This window comes from Halichoerus grypus, chromosome 13 (genome assembly GCF_964656455.1).
Source record: "Halichoerus grypus chromosome 13, mHalGry1.hap1.1, whole genome shotgun sequence".
NCBI lineage: Eukaryota > Metazoa > Chordata > Mammalia > Carnivora > Phocidae > Halichoerus > Halichoerus grypus.
Genome location: NC_135724.1, coordinates 46,279,372 through 46,298,687, shown reverse-complemented (window position 1 = coordinate 46,298,687; position 19,316 = coordinate 46,279,372). Strand labels below are relative to the sequence as shown.

At 39.0% G+C, this 19,316-nt stretch overlaps 1 protein-coding gene across 8 annotated transcripts in view; it reads right to left on the bottom strand.

Annotated features, from left to right (window-relative positions):
• The window catches only part of OSBPL1A (oxysterol binding protein like 1A), a 220,197-nt gene that overhangs the window by 62,925 nt on the left and 137,956 nt on the right, over positions 1 to 19,316 (bottom strand). For 7 of the 8 annotated variants that reach the window (XM_078060491.1, XM_078060494.1, XM_078060493.1 and 4 more), the window contains one exon: positions 8,994 to 9,150. In XM_078060491.1, coding sequence (XP_077916617.1) covers positions 8,994 to 9,150 — 157 coding nt within the window. Of the gene's footprint in view, positions 1 to 8,993; positions 9,151 to 9,501; positions 9,624 to 19,316 lie in introns of those variants that run through there. The other variant, XM_078060498.1, reaches the window with a different exon arrangement.

Below are 19,316 nucleotides of genomic sequence, written 5' to 3'. Positions count from 1 at the left end.
GTAGGCCCTATTATTACATCCATTTTACAGATAAGGAAGTTGAGTTTCAAAAAAAATTATAACTTGCTTAGGTCAGAAAAGTGGTAGATATGGGATTCAAACCCAGGTAGCAATTAATAACTACATTGTTCTAATTCACTTAAATATTTTTTCGAAGAGCATATATACATATGTATGTAAAATTCAGAAACAAAAATAGGATTAGCAGTGTCATTTATTAAACAGTTTTAGTAAATGTACTTTCCACTACGTGTTAGGAATTAAAAATTCTAAGAATTATCTTTCCTGTTGGCAAACCTGGAAAAAAATATTTTCAGCCCATGTTACATTTAAAAGCTAGTTTCTCCAATGATACTATAGAGCACTGAAAATTGGTGAGTTTAACATTCCTGTAGAAAAATGGGCAAAGGATATGAGCAATTCACAGAAAAAGAAATACAAATAGACCTTAAATACACAAAAGGATGTTAAACCTCCCTCCGTTCAGAAAGGGACACTCTATAGGAACAAGGACTTTGTTCATTTTTGTAACCTCAGCATCTTGAATAGAATAGGGGCAATTATTCAACAAAATACATTTGTTGCATAACTATATATATATATTTTTAAAAGCAGGGTCAAGAACTGTATGTATGAAGAAAAAATATTAAATGCAATAATGATTTCATTTGGGGAAAGGAAGGGGCATGGCTAGCTTAAAAAGTGAGAGTTAAAATTTATGAAATATGCCCGATTACGTTTCTGAACTTTGAAGCACATGCATGTATCACCAATTAAAAATTTTAAAGAGAATCATCTCTACTCGAAATATGCATGTGTAGGCACATACACATATGCAATTTTTAAGTATTGTAGAAAAATAACCCAACTGATTAATATCAAGGATTGTGAGACCAAAAGAATTGAAATTAGCATATGTTGAGTGAAAAAAAAAAAACCCAAGTTGTACAGTATCTTTTATAATTAAAAAAATGAATATGAACATATCTTTTTTTTTTTAAAGATTTTATTTATTTATTTGAGAGAGAGAGAATGAGAGACAGAGAGCATGAGAGGGAGGAGAGTCAGAGGGAGAAGCAGACTCCCCGCCGAGCAGGGAGCCTGATACGGGGCTCGATCCCGGAACTCCAGGATCACGACCTGAGCCGAAGGCAGTCGCTTAACCAACTGAGCCATCCAGGCGCCCCGAATATGAACATATCTTAACACTGTTTATATTAAAAACTAATTAGGAGACTGTAATGATTACATTTAGGGGGAGGACAGAAACTAGATTTTTCTAAACATACCTTGTTTTGTATTTTGACTTTGAAATCATGTAAATATTTCACTTAACTCTAAAAAACCTAAGTCAAAAGGGAATCTCTAAAACCTGAAAGCATATGAAACAAATGAACCTATCTGTGTAACAAGTTAGTAGTTTAACCACACAGAAAGTGACCTTCAAACACAACACTGACTGTACATCCAGAAGGAATATATTAAAAGGAACTATAAAGAAATCTGAAATTCTTTTCAGCAACCACATTGTTAGTAACAGTATTTCTACATGTGTGTGTGTGAGAAAGAAACTAACATACTAAAGCAAATAGGTAATTATATATTATATAAATGTCATTGGGAACCATACATTGCAAATAAAATCAAAGGAATTAGAAGGAAAACCCTAGAATCTAAAATTTTAACTGGAAATACATTGGTATGAATTCATGAAGCACTTTTCCTTACAAGGGGCAGGGGCCCACCCCTCTCCAATGAAAAGGACTGAGAACTACTGGCCAACCCAGTAGTACAGAACATTCTTACTACAGGAATTATTATAGCTAAATATTATTTCCCACTAAAATGAAATGTGGCTCCTTAGAGAAAAAGCCAACTCTAGATATGGGGCAGGAAGCATACTAAATAAGCCTGAAACATCTCTTTGTATCAGAAAGCAAAGCAGTGGTCAGAGACAACTGACTTACTGTATTAAAATTATCCCTAAAAAAAAATAAATTATAACTGGGGTCCTGTCACAAGGACACCGAGGGGCTCCCTCTGACCAAAGATGGGAAAAATAGCCACAAGAGATTTATGCAACCCAATCCACACTTTCACATATCACCTCTGGAGGATGGTAGAGAACCAGCATATTCTGAAAAGAGATAATGGGAAGTTTTTTCTTTACAAAATGGTTCTACCTAAGTAGAAGGAATGATAGAAATATAATACAACCATTTAGCAGACCCTAATAAAACAAGGATGTAGACACTGATCAACAGTGGCTGCTAAAAATCATTAGGTTCAAGGCTGTTGGACAACTTTATCATGGATGTGTCAGACTGACAATGCCTGACACCCCAGGAAATCAATCTCAATGTTATAAAAAGGAAAACCAGACAGAGTGTGCTCCCGATGGACGTAACAGCAGGTCCACCTATGAAGCACTTTATGCCAAACAATTCAAACCTAAATCTGGCTGAGCCTCTATATATAACCATCTGTTTATAGACAATTCAGGAGTAAAAGAATATGTTAAGTGACACCATGGGAATGCAACAGGCAATATCCAAATTGTGGGTTACTCTACAGTACAAATGACCAGGTTTCTTCTGTAAATAACTGGCAAGAAAAAAATGAGGAAGAGGGGAAGAAGTCTAGAGATTAAAAGAGATTGAAGATACATATAAACCAAAGGCATTATGTGGATCTTCTGGATTTGTCTTATTAAATGACATTTTAGATCTAATTACTAAGTGGCATTTATGAGACAATCAGGAAAAAATAAATACTAACTGATGATATTAAAGACGCTGGTTTTTTAGGTATCATAATGGTACTGGTTTTAGAAAATAAGAGTCCCAATGTTTTAAAGATTCAAACTAAAGATTAAACTATATTTTGGATTTGGTATAATTTTTAAGATAATTTCTTAAAGTAGAGGAGGTGGGGGGAGTCTGGAGATGAAACAAAGTGGGGCACATGATAGACACCAAAGATAAATGATGGATATGAGGGGTTCATTATATGATTCTACTTGCATGTGGGTTTGAAAACTCCAATAGTTTCTAAAATGGGATTATGTGCTGGAAAACGTATTTTTTTTTTAAGATTTTATTTATTTGTCAGAGAGTGAGAGAGCATGTGCGAGAGCGCACGTACACAAGCAGGGGTGGGGTGGGGGGTGGCGGCAGGCAGAGGGAGAAGCAGGCTCCCCACCAAGCAAGGAGCCAGATGCGGGACTCAATCCCAGAACCCTGGGATCATGACCTGAGCTGAAGGCAGATGCCCAACCGAGCCACCCAGGCATCCCCAGAAAACGTATTCTTTACTCTTCTTCATATCCAAGGCAAAAAACACAAACCATTAGCTATTTGTTCTTTTGCTCACTCAAGCCTAGCTTTGCAGATTATGGCTGCCCTAGAAAACTACTCTCATCTGCTCACAAAAAATCACTGATCTAGAACAGATTTGAAAGAGCCCTTAGAGTCAGGTTAAAAGTGTATCTCACTATCAGTTGCTTACAGAATGCTACAACTGGAAAGATTTTGTTTTTCCAACAGTGTTATTTAAAGAGCCCCAAGCCCAAAAGAGGTGTTTTAGGGGTCAGGGCAAGGAGGTGGCCCTGTGAGCCTCAGCACCTGCTTTTAAAAGAACAACTCCTCTATCTGCTTTTTAAACTAGGGCTGAAAGAGGCGAATTCTGTGAAAAGATGTCTCAGCTTTCTGAGAGTAATTTCTGGCAATAAGTTTTAGGGAGGTAATTATCATGAATCTAGACCCCCACTGGTCTTTGCCTTCTCCTTTCTAAGATACCCCAAGTGACTCCCTGGCCTAACAGCTTGTTAGTTCTAGATAAGCTTTCTACATTTGAACCCTTTTTGTTGGGTGTCTAGCCCCCACTTGCCGAGTTCTTACTGGTCCAGGAATCCCCGAAGGTGTTTTTGTTGGAGAGGTGGGTGTCCCATGTAGTCGGAGTGGCCTGTGGGGCATCCAACCTGCCGATCTGTCCCAGGGGTCTGCTCTCCACTGCCCCACTCCCCACCCCCCCAGTAGCCAGCTGCAGCTCCAGGACTGCCAGGTCCCCCTACCGAGCACTCAGCAGTACCCTGGCCCAAATTCGACTTCTCTTTGAAGGTCAAGCATCCTCCTTCTCTATTGCTTCTCCTGGAGTTTCTCGCTCTTCTCCATCTCTAGCACTCTGCTCTCTCAGGCTGCTGAGACAGGCTTGTATCCAGCTTGTTAAAAAGGTAGGCCCCACAGTAGTTCTGTGTGTTTTAGTGATACTACATTGTAAATTTTTTAATTAAAAAAAAAAATTATAGCTCTCTACTTTCCAGAGTAAATAAGTACTCTGGGACAAAGAGAAGGCTGAGAGTGTAGATTCACCGTGTCCTTGGAACCACTGGTCCCTCCAGCCGACAGGCCCTACCACAAATCTGGGTAATCCTGGGCAGGCTCTTGCTCTTTCTTCCATGACTCTTGGGTCTTTTGAAAATCAGAGATGTATCTGGACTCCTGCTAATGTGACCCTGATCACTACATGACAATAGGGAGTTACCCCAAACATTTCCTGACAGAGTATTTTCTCCTGTGCAGGGCACCAGAGGACATCTGGGGGTGAGGGGGGTGACTTGTTACTAACGCTGTGCCCTGACCTAATCAAGTCTAAAAGCAGATAATCTGTCCTGTATCTGCAGGAGATTTCTAGTTTTATTCTAGTGATTAGATGTATTCAAAGTTGAATAATTTTTTTATCACTAACAACATTTTCTCAGTCTTGGAAGTTATTGTCTTAGCTTGTATTCTCAATCTCTTTAAGGGTTTGACTTCAACTTGACAGTATATTCTTTGTATGACTTCTTCTAAATAGAAGACAGCTGTTATCTGGCGACCTAATAATTCAATTCTAAAAGCAGTCACGAAGGATAAATAAAGGGTAAACGAAGTGATCATCTGGTCCTAATCTGCCATTTCAGCAAAATAAACCTTTGTGATTTGTAGCCACATTTACTAAAGAATAGAAAGCTTTATTCAAGTGAATATATCAATATAAATACATTAACTGAATCAGATATAAATTTAGTCCCTATCACATTTCTGTTGTACAAAATTTTTCCCTATTTCAAAATTGCGGATACTTTATGTTTCCCTCCAAAAGTTTTTAAGTTTTACTCTTTCACATTTAAGTGTTTGGTTCATGTAGAATTTATTAACATTCGTGTATATGAAATAAGGATCTGTCTCCTTTTTGGGTTTTTTGGAGGGTGCCCATTAAATGACTCTCTCAGTACCATGTACCTAACAATCCATTCTTGCCCTCGCTGACCCGCTACGCTAGCACTACTTGTACACCAGGCTTCCTAGATGGGTGGGTCTTGGGACCTTTTACTTCCATTCTACAGGTCAGTCTGCCTCCAGGACAATCCTGCACTAAAGATTTACCATCAGTCTTGACATGTGGTAGAACAAATGCCTTCCTTTCCCCCAACCTGGTTCTTGAGCAGTTATCTTGGCTCTTCAAAGCCCTATGTGCTTAAATATATATTTCAGAATCCATGTTTCAACTTCCAAGGAAAAGGGCATTGAGATTTTAATTAAACTTACATCGAATCTGCAGATCAATTTGGCAAAAACATCTTTATGACAATGTATTTGCCTTCTCAATAAGTTTTAGGTCTTTCAGGTTTTTTTTGTTTTTGTTTTTTTAATTTTATTTATTTGACAGAGAGAGACACAGCGAGAGAGGGAACACAAGCAGGGGGAGTGGGAGAGGGAGAAGCAGGCTTCCCGCTGAGCAGGGAGCCCAGTGCTGGGCTCGATCCCAGGAACCCGGGATCATGACCTGAGCCGAAGGCAGACGCCTAACGACCGAGCCACCCAGGCGCCCCAGTCAGTTTTAATATTACATTTTTTGCTAAGATTTATTCCTAGGTATGAGACTTTTTAATAGATACTCTCAATATGCACCCTCCCAGTTTTAGCTGCAGTTTGTCTGTTGATGGTACACAGAAATGGAAGAAACTGATTTTGTATAAAAGCAACCTTGCCAAACTTCCTTACCACCTCTACCAATTTGTCTGTAGATACTTATGGTTCTGTTTATTTCTAAATCTCCTGGGTATGTTAGATCTCTGACTATGACCTCCGAATAATGCTGAATAGCAAAGATGACAGCAGACATCCTTGTCTTATTCCTGATACTATAATTACTGTGCTTAATATCTCATTAAGTAATTTGTTTCTTGTAACTTTTAACTAGATCAGAGAGGTTCTCTTCTATGTGTGGTTTGCTAAGTTATTTATTAATCATGAATGACTTTTTTATTTCTTTTTAGAGAGAGAGAACGAGCAGGGGGAGGGACAGAGGGAGAGAGAATCTGACGCAGACTCCATGGTGAACAGAGAGCCCAACATGGGGCTCTATCTCATGACCTATGAGATCATGACTTGAGCCGAAATCAGGAGTCCAACCCTCAACCAAGTGAGCCACCCAGGCGCCCCTGGCTTTTTATCTATTAGGATGATGGTATGTTTTTCTCCTTTTATTTATTAATGCTATTAATACAGTAAATAACATTTACAGAATCATAACATGGATCCAATGTTTCACACTCTAATCTACTCTACATTAGTATATTTTATACCAAATCCAGAGACACAATGAAATAAATATCCACATTTTTATCAAACATAACAACTTGGGTCAAACTGCTAACAAGCTAAAAGATTAGAGCTCTGAATACATGTCATAAATTAGTCCAAGAGGAGAGAACTGATCCTATGGAACACAGCCAAGATGATAAGAAGCCCTGTAAATATAAACCTGACTATAGCATGGTGTAGGCTAATTTTCCACAAAGCAACTCAACCCCCCCCCCATCCCCTGCTTGCTGTCTCCCTCCCTCTCACAAATTAGAGACAAATGAGCACAAGCAGGGGAGTGGAAGAGGGAGAGGGACAAGCAGACTCTGCGCTGAACACGGAGCTCAACTCGGGGCTTGATCTCACCACCCTGAGATCACGACCTGAGCCCAAATCAAGAGTCAGATGCTTAACCGACTGAGTCACCCCGGCGCCTCTATATCTGCTTTTCTAAAAACATCACCAAAATTACTACTGATTCAAATTACTCTTCATATTATCACAATAAGTGCCCATTATAAATGCAGATTACTTATAATACGATTGAGGGCACAGGAAAGAGGGATTTGATAACATTGAATACTCCACTTACTTTCCTATTCTAAAATGAAACTTTTAAATTATTTATGACATATGCTCTGTTTATTTGATTAGAAAGAACTTCATGCAAAAGATGGGCTTTAAAAAAAAACCAAACCATAACAATTACTTTTTAAAATAGGAAACTGTTATGTTTTCCCCATATACCTAACTGCTGACAATTTCCTAAACTGCCTTCTTTTAAATAACTAAAGAGTATTTTATCACATTTACAAGCTTAATAAGTTGCAGCTCACGTATCAGTTTAACTTTTCTGGTGAGGTCACTACCTAGAGCTGCATTCCTTTGTAGTTTTTCTTAGTGACCTGCCCTGATTTCACTTTTAAGCAATTCCACCTTAACTTTCTCATCTTACCATTCTGGGTTTGACTAATTAAGACGCAACACAGAATATACAAATATAGTAGAATACATTTCTGTCAAGAGCACAGTAACTATGGTTATGATGAAAGCACACACACCAGGGCTCCCGGGCCCTGAAGAGCAGTAGAGAAATGCTTCTCCCGCCCTAGGCTAGGAGAGTGTCTAAGCACAGTGGCTCTTTCTGCTATTTTAACAATTATTTAAGCTATTTGTAGGTTTCTCACATCAAAAGATTTCACCTGTGTTCTCACCAGACCATCAGGACTTATGAGTGGTAGGCCTACCAGGTTTCCTGTTAGGGATTTCATGTCCTACAAAGAACTTATTAGCCCTGGGCTCCCAAAGGAGCTGACAAAAACTGCGGAAGGCAATCGGGAAAGACACTCACTGCTTGCCACATTATCTGCACACAGTATACTCGGTCGGTAAGTGCTTTTAGAGGACACCCTCTGGTTTTAATTAGTTCGTTACCTGCAACTCACTGATGTTTTCAAAATAAGCATACACTAAGACCGTTTTGTTAGCAAGGGGCAAATACACATAAATGAGAAGTGATATGTACATTTTTTCCTGGAAGAACAATAATTGAGACCAACTGGGACCAGAATCGTGGCGCAGAAATGGAGTGAGAGTTACACAACCTAGAAGTATTAAACAAACAAAAACTATCTTGTAGAAATTAACCATTAATAAGTTCTTACCCACAAAGTGCTTTTTACAATCACACCAGCATCTATCCTTAACCTGTAATTTGATCAACTATTTTACGAGTAGCAGCAGGCACTCGTGCCACACTGTGTGTGCACACTCGCGCGGAGACCAGGAGCTCCGGTGTCTGCTGGGTCTCAGGAATTTGGGACAATCTCTAGGATGAAATCATCAAGGGAATAAAAAGATACTAATGTTATTAGACAGTGTAAAATGGATCTGTTCAACAAATCCTGGAGCTTACTAAAAGTCTTTGTTTAAATGTAACTAAATTGTATCAACAGGCAGGCAATATTACCATCCACTCTTAATAAAACCAACAAGAAGATCAAATGACCAGAAACTAAAATAGCACGGGGAGGCAGAGTCATAAAAGATGTATGATGAAAAGAGGAGCCCAGCATCAATTGCAAAAGCCAGTTCTGAAGAGCCTAGCTAAATTGTCAACTAAAGGATTTATGTTCCCCGAAACCATGGTTGCTAACACCAAGTTGTATGCTTTGTTCCTATAAGTACAGATGATGTTCTTCTCTTAAATGCACAAAGTACTTAAGCTAAATCCTTTCTCTGAGGTGGTAACAGCAATATAAACACAGAGCGGGGGGAAAAACAAAGAGAAGGCATGCTTTTCTTCATGAACCAGAAGTATTTTATAAGAAAAAGTCAGCAATGGTAACCGTTTCAAGGCCATCCTACCTGTGTTTTTTGATGCCGTTGGAGAGAGCATCTCCACCACCACAGTCTTTTCCTTCTGACATTCTGTGTTTTCTACTGCTCAAGGGCTCTCCTTCCTCCTCCAAGGAGCACGCAGTCACAGCTTCCAGTCGACTCAGGGAACGCTCGGACTCGGACTCTGTGGCAGAGCAAGTTCATAGTCAATGAACTGAACTTGGGTGCGAGGCTGCAGTAACAATGGATAGCTCCCTTAACGCATCAGGCTTTGAAACTTAAGCAGCCCACTTTGTCCTTCAACAATCCATCCGTTAACCACCTCCTCGGGGATTTCAGAGAACCTGCACCCAATAAGGCTAAAGTGGATTTATGAAACAGATATAGGCTTATATAAACTTACAGTTAAACGATTTTACACATTACAAGAGATTTCCAAAGATTACCCAATTCTTTAAGAAATCATATTCAGTAGTCCCCACCCCCAAATTTCTATTTTTACGTTCCCTCTCAAAGCATCTTAAGCATAACTTACCAACAAAGCATTCATTTTCTAAAATTCACATATAAGGAAAAAGCTATAGTGGCTGTACTTGTGGGAAGTTTAAATTACATCTGATACTATAGACACACAAAAGCGAAGGTAATTTAAAAATACTTCAAAAAATACTTCTTCTGATATGACATTATTTAAATCCTCAAGAGCTAAAGCTCAAAGTGTCCATATAAAATCCAATTATCAGGCAGGCATTTTTAGGATAGAAATACCACATTCCTAATTGGCTATGTATTCTGGGTAGAGCCATCTGCCTGTTTGGGAATACTAAGACAACTTATTTTTATACAACACATTATAGTTTTCAGGCATGATCACATTTTCGTCTCCTTTTAGCACTTCCAGGGTGCCTTGGTGACAGCAAGGCAGGACTATGGGGTTAACCACTGTGCTGATGGTCTCATGGTTTGTGAGTTAGGTGAACCAGGATTTGAACCCAGGTCCTTCTGACTCATTTAATGCTCTATATATTTCAGCTCAATGCAGCAATCTCCCAAAAACTCTAAATTGTACCCACATTTCTATTAAAATACAAATTCAAGGTAACTTCTAACTCCCCTTCTTAAGCAAAGGACTATACACTCAACTGTCCTCAGCTCTAGGCAAGCACTCTTAGACACATTCAAGCAAACTTCCTTAAACGAAATTTATTGACCATCTGCTTATATTATAGCTAACCTGGTCAGGAAATCAAATTTTTTTAGTACTTTCTTTTCCCTCTGCAGCATTCTATAACTTAGCCAACATCAAGGAACCTTATTTTTACCACATAAGGTTGATTACAGATCTTCCTTGACTTACAATGGGGTTACGTCCCAATTAACTCATCGTCAGTTTAAAATATTAAGTCAAAAATGCATTTCAAACACCCAACCTACCCAACATCACAGCCTAGCCTAGCCTACCTTAAATGTGCTCAGTCATTTACATTAGCTGACAATCGGGCAAAATCAGCTGACACAAAGCCTATTTTATAATAAAGTGTGGAATATCTCATGTAATTTACTGAATGCTATACTGAAAAACAGAACGGTTGTCTGGGTAGAGAATGCTTGCCAGCCGATCGGTTGTTCACCCTCGTGACTGCGTGGCTGACTGGGAGCCGCAGCTCACTGCCCTTGCCTAGCACTAGCTCTGGAAAAGATCCAAATTCAAAATTCGAAGTATGCTTTTTACTGATGCATATCGCTCTCACATCACCATAAAGTCGGAAAGAAAATCCTAAGATGAATCACTGCAAGTCAGGGAACACCACAGTAACAACTGTTGGACCAATACGATTGTAGGTTGGACAACACATCTTGAGCTCTGAACTCTGGACCCTCTGAATGGTGTTAAGTTACTTGGAGAAAGTCTTTCAATGCCAGTGAAGTTATTTTTATTTTCTGTAAATATAATTTTACTGGAATTTCTAAAAATATACCTTTGCTCAGTCATACACCTTATTAACAAAGAAATAGATATTTTAAACATAAATTTAAAGAGACTTATTTTTCATTGTCAATTTTAGCAGGCAGTCACAATCTTTTATTGAAAAAAATTAAAGACAACCTGAATAGCCACTAACAAAGGACAGCTGCCCATTAGATGAAATTAGTTGTTAAAACTGCATTTACAAAAACAACTTAATAAAACCGAAAAATGCTTTTAACAAAATGCTAAGACAAAAATAATCAGGATACCATTTTGCAACTCTAAAACACAGAGCAAAAAAAAAACAACTTTACTCTTTTTTAAAGAGAGACCAGGCTGGTTCAGAAGTACATACAGATGAGAACAGTAAAACAACAAAAGTCTGTCGAGAGCACAGTGAAGTAAGGGGACCAATTTTCTGGGCTAAGTAGATGGGTATCAGGAAGGACTACGTGGGAGAGGCGGTACCTCAGGTAAATCTTCACAAAAAGAAGGTGGAGGGAAGAGCATCTTTCAGTGGGAGCTGCCTAAGCAAATCCTGTATCAAAGATGACAACAGTGGTCTTGAGTTGGGGGTGGATTTTTCACATCTACATTTTCAAATTGGTTTCATATGAAAAAAATTAAGAATTTGAAGAGTCAAACAAAATAGTTTTGTCCATATTCGTTAGTATTATTTAAGATGCATCAGTACTTTATAATTTAGATGTCATGAAAACCAAAAAGCACTGAAGCAAAAAACCTCAGGCATTTATTGAACAGCACTATGCACAGGACAATGTGTTTGCTATTCAAGAGCTACAAATCATAAGACATATGTTCACCTAAAAAGAAAATTAACAAAAAGCAGATACACAGTAAACACCAAACAAGAGGTAAGGCAGTTAAGAGCTCCTATGAAGCAAAGAGACTTTTTCCAAAACAAGACTTGAGCTTAGTAAACGTAAGCTGAAGACCTACTACCTTCATCCATACTACTGAACGCCAAGCTTACCCCCAGAGATACACCATCAGATGGCAGGACAGACCCTGGTCCTCCATGGCTGGTGGTACAACTTGACCCCCCTTTGCCCCCTCCTAGTCTGCCTTTCTTCTACCCCCTTTCTCCCAGTTGTTCCACCTCTCCCCTCCCCCAATCCTTCCTCCCAACCACCTTCCCTCTGATAGGAACAGACTATCCCCACTCTTCCCCTGGAGGGCTCTAACAAAGGTCACCAATCACCTGAATATTGCAAAGTCCAATGGTCATTTTCTAATTCTTAAAGAATCACTGACATCCACAGTATCTGACACTGCTTCATTCATTCCTCCCCTTCCCTTAACAAGAGCAGGCACCGCGGCGTCGAAGAACAGTAAGATCTGGTCCCTGCCTAGGGTCTAGCAGAGGTGTACTGTTTTGTGAACACCTGAGTTCAGTAAATTTTTCTAGGTACAATAAAAGAAGTCTGAATGGGGACAGTAGGCCACATAGAGGGATCAGCAGTTTTACAGAGCAAAGGACAAGGTGTCTAGAAAGGACTGTGTGAAGCTAAGATAAATAAAAAGCAAGGCAGGCAGTGGGACAACAAGAGTATAAAATAAAGCAAGGAAGGAGGTAGCATCCCAATGCATGCCAGGAGGTTCTGGATACCTGCTAGGTGTCAATCACAGACTTGTCTCCGAGTCCTCCAACTTCAAAGGTAGAGCAGGAAACATGATCAACAACATGATTTACGGTGCTCTTGAGATAGAAACTAACCAGCTGCTTAAGAACAACAGCTCATCAACAGAGAGATGTCTAATACATACAGTGTGAAAGAGTCTGGACTTACTTTATTGGCAAAAGGAGGTCATTCTTAATAGACTCTGCCTTCATAGCATTAGTCACACTAATCTGTCTTCAGCAGAGCATCACTGCATATGGAGATCCACAGCTCTAGATATATTTAAATTCAAACATGTTTAGCTATAAATACCTAAAAGGTCATAGCCACTGTGGAGGTTACTGAGCAAGGTAAAGCCTGCCCACAGAAGTAATTTTCAAATCTCCCTGTACCAATATATCAGTGAGGGATCTAAGCACTTCTGAGATCTTAAATCTCAATCTTAAAACTTCAGGTTTTTCAGTTTTGCCCAGACATATAAATACCAAATAAACCAGACCTTATCTATCATCCAATGTTAATGGGCAATATAGTAATGTCTTGGTGGAAAGCATAAAGCACTTGGAGAGAGTGCTTAATGCCTGCACTGTGGTGGTTACAGAGCTCTCTTATAATAGTGTAAGGCCATGATACTCGTGCTTTTAAAAAGAAACACACAAGGCAGGAGACAGGGAGTCAGTCTTCACTGTGTATGGAGCTGGGAGTTTCAGTTTCAGTCTGGGATGATGAAAGAACTCTGGAGATGGGAGGCGGTCATGGTGGCACAACAATGTGAACGTACTCAATGCCACTGAACTTAAAAATGGCAAGTTTGATGTTATGTACACACTGCCACAATAAAAACAAAAATGAAACAAAACCCTAACAAATAAACACACAAAAACCTGTCAAGCCAAAGATCTATCCTGCTGGATGCATGAAATCTATTCTGGTCCTGTTATCTCTCACATCAATGCCACTGAAAAACAACACCACACAAAAGCAAGACAGCTTGATTTTTCTACAGATATATTTCCAAACGCAGCAAAAGATATGTATCTGAGTGATACACGTAGCTAGATTTCAGGCAGAGTTAGCCCTTCACCATTCTATTTCCTAAGGCATTTTCCCTTACAAACATATGTGTTTCTATAATAAGTAAAGTCGCCCCAAATTTTCAGGATACTTCATCACCCTCTGAGAAACCTGGTAAGGGAATTTATGCAACCACCCTATGCTATTTACTGAACTTCTGATGGGCAACTAGGGAAATTGGTATAACGTCCAGTAATGATGAGAAAGGGAAAACCTCATGTGGCCTTATTTGTGGCTTTTTGCTTATTCCCCACCTCGTCACAAAAGGACGGTGGCTTAATTGATAATTACATTTTATAGAAAAACTGTCAGAATAATACTTTGAAGACAAAGACTGTATTTTCAAAGATAAATTCCCTAGCCTACAGACAAGCATTTAAAGTAGAAACTCTGCCTGATTATTTTCTCAAGGAAAACAGCAATATTAGTAGAAAGTCTGTTTTAATGTGGCAAATCTCCGAAGGCCTAGATCTTGAAAGTTCTGTCCACATTAGGACTCAGAATTATTTTGAACACAAACTCCTTTCACTTTACAATCTCTTCTTTCTCATCCAAATAGCATGGAAACCATTGGCTGTGACTGGGTTAATGTGACTTTAAAACATTCCTCATCACATTTTATACATTAAATATGTACAGCTTTTTGTATGTCAATCATACCTCGATAAAGTAGTTTTTAAAAAACTTCAGAATTAAGAGGATCATTAACCCTACCCTACTTTTTTGAGTTTTTCCTATTAAAAGGCTGAAAGAAGAGGTCATGAGGTTTACAATGTAAACATGCCAACAATTCTTATGTTATCCTGATCAACTTTTTTTTTATATGACCTTTGAAAACAAGCTTGAGAACAAATAGTACAAAGAAGCAAGATGTGGAAGAACTGTGGATAAGGTCCAAATAACCTTTCCCCTGTTACTTAAGGTAACAGGAAATGGTCAGGAGATACACATATTCAATTTAATACTTTTATTGTTGGCTTCCCACATATTAGGCACATTCTAAAAATGTCCAAAGTAACCCAAGGTAACCCAAGCTTAAAATACCCATGCCAACTTTTAATTTCACTTTAAGGTACAATTGTGTAAATTCAAAAATAACATAGTAAATATAAAGAACACAAAGAAATAAATAAAAACCAACCACATTTAAAATAAATTATAAACTGAAAGTCAGAATGAGTCCAGAAAGGGCTGCCAAGAGGCTACTACAATAATTTACTAAGGAAGTGACAAAAGCTTGAAACAGAACCTTGGCAGCAAGCTTCAAGAGTGAGAGACATTCTAGACATATCCTCCCTGAATGATGTCCAAGGTCAAAATCAGTCAAATGGTACAGTGTTGCTTATGACAGAGTTTCTTAAAAATACTGGCTTGTCCCCAAGCAACTAAATCTACTCCTGTTTTCCATAACTTGCAAAATCTGCACACATAATTGAAGACGAAGAATTCCACAAACCACAGAGTGTGAACTACTGGGAATCTTACATGTATCTACTCTGGATGATTAAATACAGAGCTTCCCAGTTTGTCTTGCAGACATCCTTAAAATTATTTTTGAGAAGGTCACATATGCATTCACTTTACAAAGAAAATAATTCTAGAACTAAGGCTCGTTATAGAATAATCCATAGTTATAAAACAAAATATTTTGTTACTTCAACTTAATAAATCAATATTTACCAAGTATCTACCACACACCAGGTAAAGAGCTAGCTGCTAAATTAGTGCAGGAAGATTAAGGAGACAAGACTGGTTCCCTCCAGGTATTCAAAGTTCAATAAGTAAGACACATAAGTAAACATATGTTTATACAGAGCGTTTGTGGGAACAGTTGAAGAAGTCAACTGTAAGGGAACCAGGGTATATTTCCAAGCAAATAGGACATGTGGGCTGCAATGATGAAGACCAGTTTAACTCAGAAAAAGAGAATAATAGGTACGAAGGGAATAGCAAACAGCCCTCAAGCCTGAAAGAACAAGTGTGTGTCAAAGAATATCCGGCAGAGCTAGAGAGGAGGGTGGCCGGAGGGGAAAGATGTGGTCATCAGAGCTGAAGCTTTAAAGTGAATCAGATCAGAGTTTGGACTTAACCTGTAGTCATCGGCATGTTTTTCTAGGGAGTGATGAGATCAGTTTTAGACTTTATAGATAGCTCTGATCTATCAGCATCCCCTGGCCACGCTAACAATTACCACAAACTTGGTGGCTTAAAACAACAAAAATTTAGTCCTTCATAATTTTGGAGACCAGAAATCCAAACTCACCTTCACTGGACCAAAGGCACAGTGCTGGCAGGACCACCGTCCGTCTGGGGGCACTAGGGAAGAATAAATTCCTTGTGTCTTCCAGCTCTGGGGCCTGTCTGCACTCCTGGGCCTGTCTGCACTCCTGGGCCTGTCTGCACTCCTGGGCCTGTGGCCACATCACTCTACGGCAGAAGTATCCTGCTGACATTCAGGTCCCACCCAGATAGATCATCTATGATCATCTCCTCATCTCAAAATCCTTAATCACATCGGCCAAGATCTTTTTTTCCAAAAAAAGTTTACAGGTTTCCAGGATTAGAAGGTGAACCTTTTCATGGGAGGGGCCATTTTTCAGCCTCCCACACCTGACAACATGATGGCTGGTGGGGACAAAGACTAGAAGCAGCCAAACCTGTTAGATGAGTACCATCCTGGTCTCTGGGGCCCAAGGGAGGGGGAGGTGAACTTAGGCACTGTCAGGGAGGACCGGGGGAGGGACAGGCCAAAGGGAAAAAGATGACTTCCACATCTGTCGTTTTCACAGTGGGAAGATGCTGTTGCTGTTCACAAAGACGAGGAATGTAGAAGGGGGCAGAACACGGTACCAAAGAGATGGGGATCCTAAATATGTCATTATCCTCCACAACCAACTAGTCTTCAAGTGCAGTCATTTCGGCCTTAAAAATATATCCCAAAATTTCATTCATTCAAATATATGAACTCCTAATGCGTGCCAGACTCGATACTAGCTGCCAGGCATGCAGAGTTCCTCATGGAACATACTATCTGGTGGATGGGCAGGGCTGACAAAAACCAAATAATTGTACAGAATTTCAACTATGGGAAAATGGTGCAGGGAGCCTGCAAGTGGGGATGTGATCAAGTCAACAAAGTCCACCAGGCTTCCCTGAGGAAGCCCCTGACCCCTGAGCAAAGGTCAGAAGGGTATGTGTTCACTAAAGCAATAAAGGGAGAGAACTGAAACCTTCCATTCTCACTTAAATTGCTTTTATTCAAACTTGTCATCTCTCATCTAGGACACTAGAACCCTGAATCAATCTTTACTCCTACAACACACTCTACTAGAATGTGAACTCCTGAGTAGGGACCACATCTTATTTTCTTTGAATTCCCAATTCTTAGTATAATATAATCGTAAGAATTCTACAACGTTTACTTAAAAAAAATACATGAATCTTTATAAAACACTAATCCAATGCCCCTCTAATAATTATGTCTGTTGGCTTCCCACCACCTATATGCTAAAATTCAAATTCTTCAGCACAAACTTATCATAAGACTCATTACCAGCTGGTCCTAAATTACCTTCTTGGCTTCATCTCATCACTACTTCTCAGCACCCTGAACACTCACCGCTGCTTTGGCCACACCACATTTCATGAGGTTTCTGAAAACGATTTTTCTTTATCTTCGCATGTGCTGTCCTCTTACACAAAGAATATTCTACCCTGTCACATCTGTCTGGAGAACTCCTTACTGACTCTTCAAAACACTCCTCAAATGTAATGCTTTGTCCAACATTCTCAAGCAGTTAGCAGCCTCTCTTAATTTCTGTAACCCTCCTGACATACCATTTGGTAGTACTCATTAACTTGTTCAACAAATATTTATCGAGCACCCCTTTCTTTGTTAAGCACTATCCTGGAGGCTGGGAATATATCAGTGAACTAAATAAAATCCCACCCTCACTGCATTCTAGCCTGCATTCTAATTGTAGGAGATCAACAAACAAATGAATATTATGTGAAAGATGCTTTTTTTTTTTAAGGGCAAAAAAAGGGGAGGGGATAAAAACTGATACAATGAAGGTCCTTCTGAGCAGAAGAATGAAGTGAGGGAGCAAGTACTGTAGATATCTGGAATAAGAGTTCCAGGCAGAGGAAATAATGAAAAGCAAAGGTCTAACCAGTACAAAAAGACTGACATCATACCATGCATATTTTCAGACCACGACGCTATGAAACTTGAAGTCAATCATAAGAAAAAATTTGGAAAGACTGCAAATACAGGGAGGTTAAAGAACGTCCTACTAAATAATGGAATGGGTTAACCAGGAAATTAAAAGAGAAATTTAAAAAATACATGGAAGCAAATGAAAATGAAAACACGACAGTCTAAAGCCTATGGGATGCAGCAAAGGCGGTCACAAGAGGGAAGTACATAGCAATATAAGCCTTCCTCAAGGAGCAAGAAAAGTCTCAAATACACAACCTAACCTTACACCTAAAGGAGCTGGAAAAAGAACAGCAAATAAAGCCTAAAACCAGCAGAAGAAGGGAAATAACTAAGATCAGAGCAGAAATAAGTGATACAGAAATTTAAAAAAATAGTAGAACAGATCAATGAAACTAGGAGGTGGTTCTGTGAAAGAATAAGACTGATAAACCCCTAGCCAGACTTATCAAAAAGAGAAAGGACTCAAATAAATAAAATCATAAATGAAAGAGGAGCAATCACAACCAACACTGGAGAAATACAAACAATTATGAGAGAATATTATGAGCAATTATATGCCAACAAATTGGGCAATCTGCAAGAAATGGATAAATTCCTAGAAACATATAAACTACCAAAACTGAAATGGGAAGAAATAGAAAATTTGGGCAGACCCATAACCAGCAAAGAAATTAAATCAATTATCAAAAATCTCTCGACAAGCAAGAGTCCAGGGCCGGATGGCTTCCCAGGGGAATTCTACCAAACATTTAAAGAAGAATTAATACCTATTCTTCTGAAACTGTTCCAAAAAAACAGAAATGGAAGGATAACTTCCAAACTCATTCCATGAGGCCAGCATTACCTTGATTCCAAAACCAGACAAAGACCCCACTAAAAAGGAGAATTACAGACCAATATCCCCAATAAACATGGATGCAAAAATTCTCAACAAGATACTAGCTAATCAAATTTAACAGTACATTAAAAGGATTATTCACCATGATCAAGTAGAATTTATTCCTGGGCTTCAGGGGTGGTTCAATTTCTGCAAAACAACCAATATGATACATCAAATTAATAAAAGAAAGGCTAAGAACCATACAAGAGGATCCTCTCAATAGATGCAGATAAAGCATGTGACAAAATACAGCATCCTTTCTTGATAAAAACCCTCAAGAAAGCAGGGATAGAAGCAGCATACCTCGACATCATAAAGGCCATATACAAAAGACCTATAGCTAATATCATCCTCAATGGGGAAAAACTGACAGCTTTTCCTCTATGGTCATAAACACGACACAGGTGTCCACTCTCACCACTGTTGTTCAACATAGTACCGAAAGTCCTACCCTCAGCAATCAGACAACAAAAAGAAATAAAAGGCATCCAAATTGGCAAGGAAGAAGTCAAACTTTGACTATTCGCAGATGACACGATACTCTGTGTAGAAAACCCAAAAG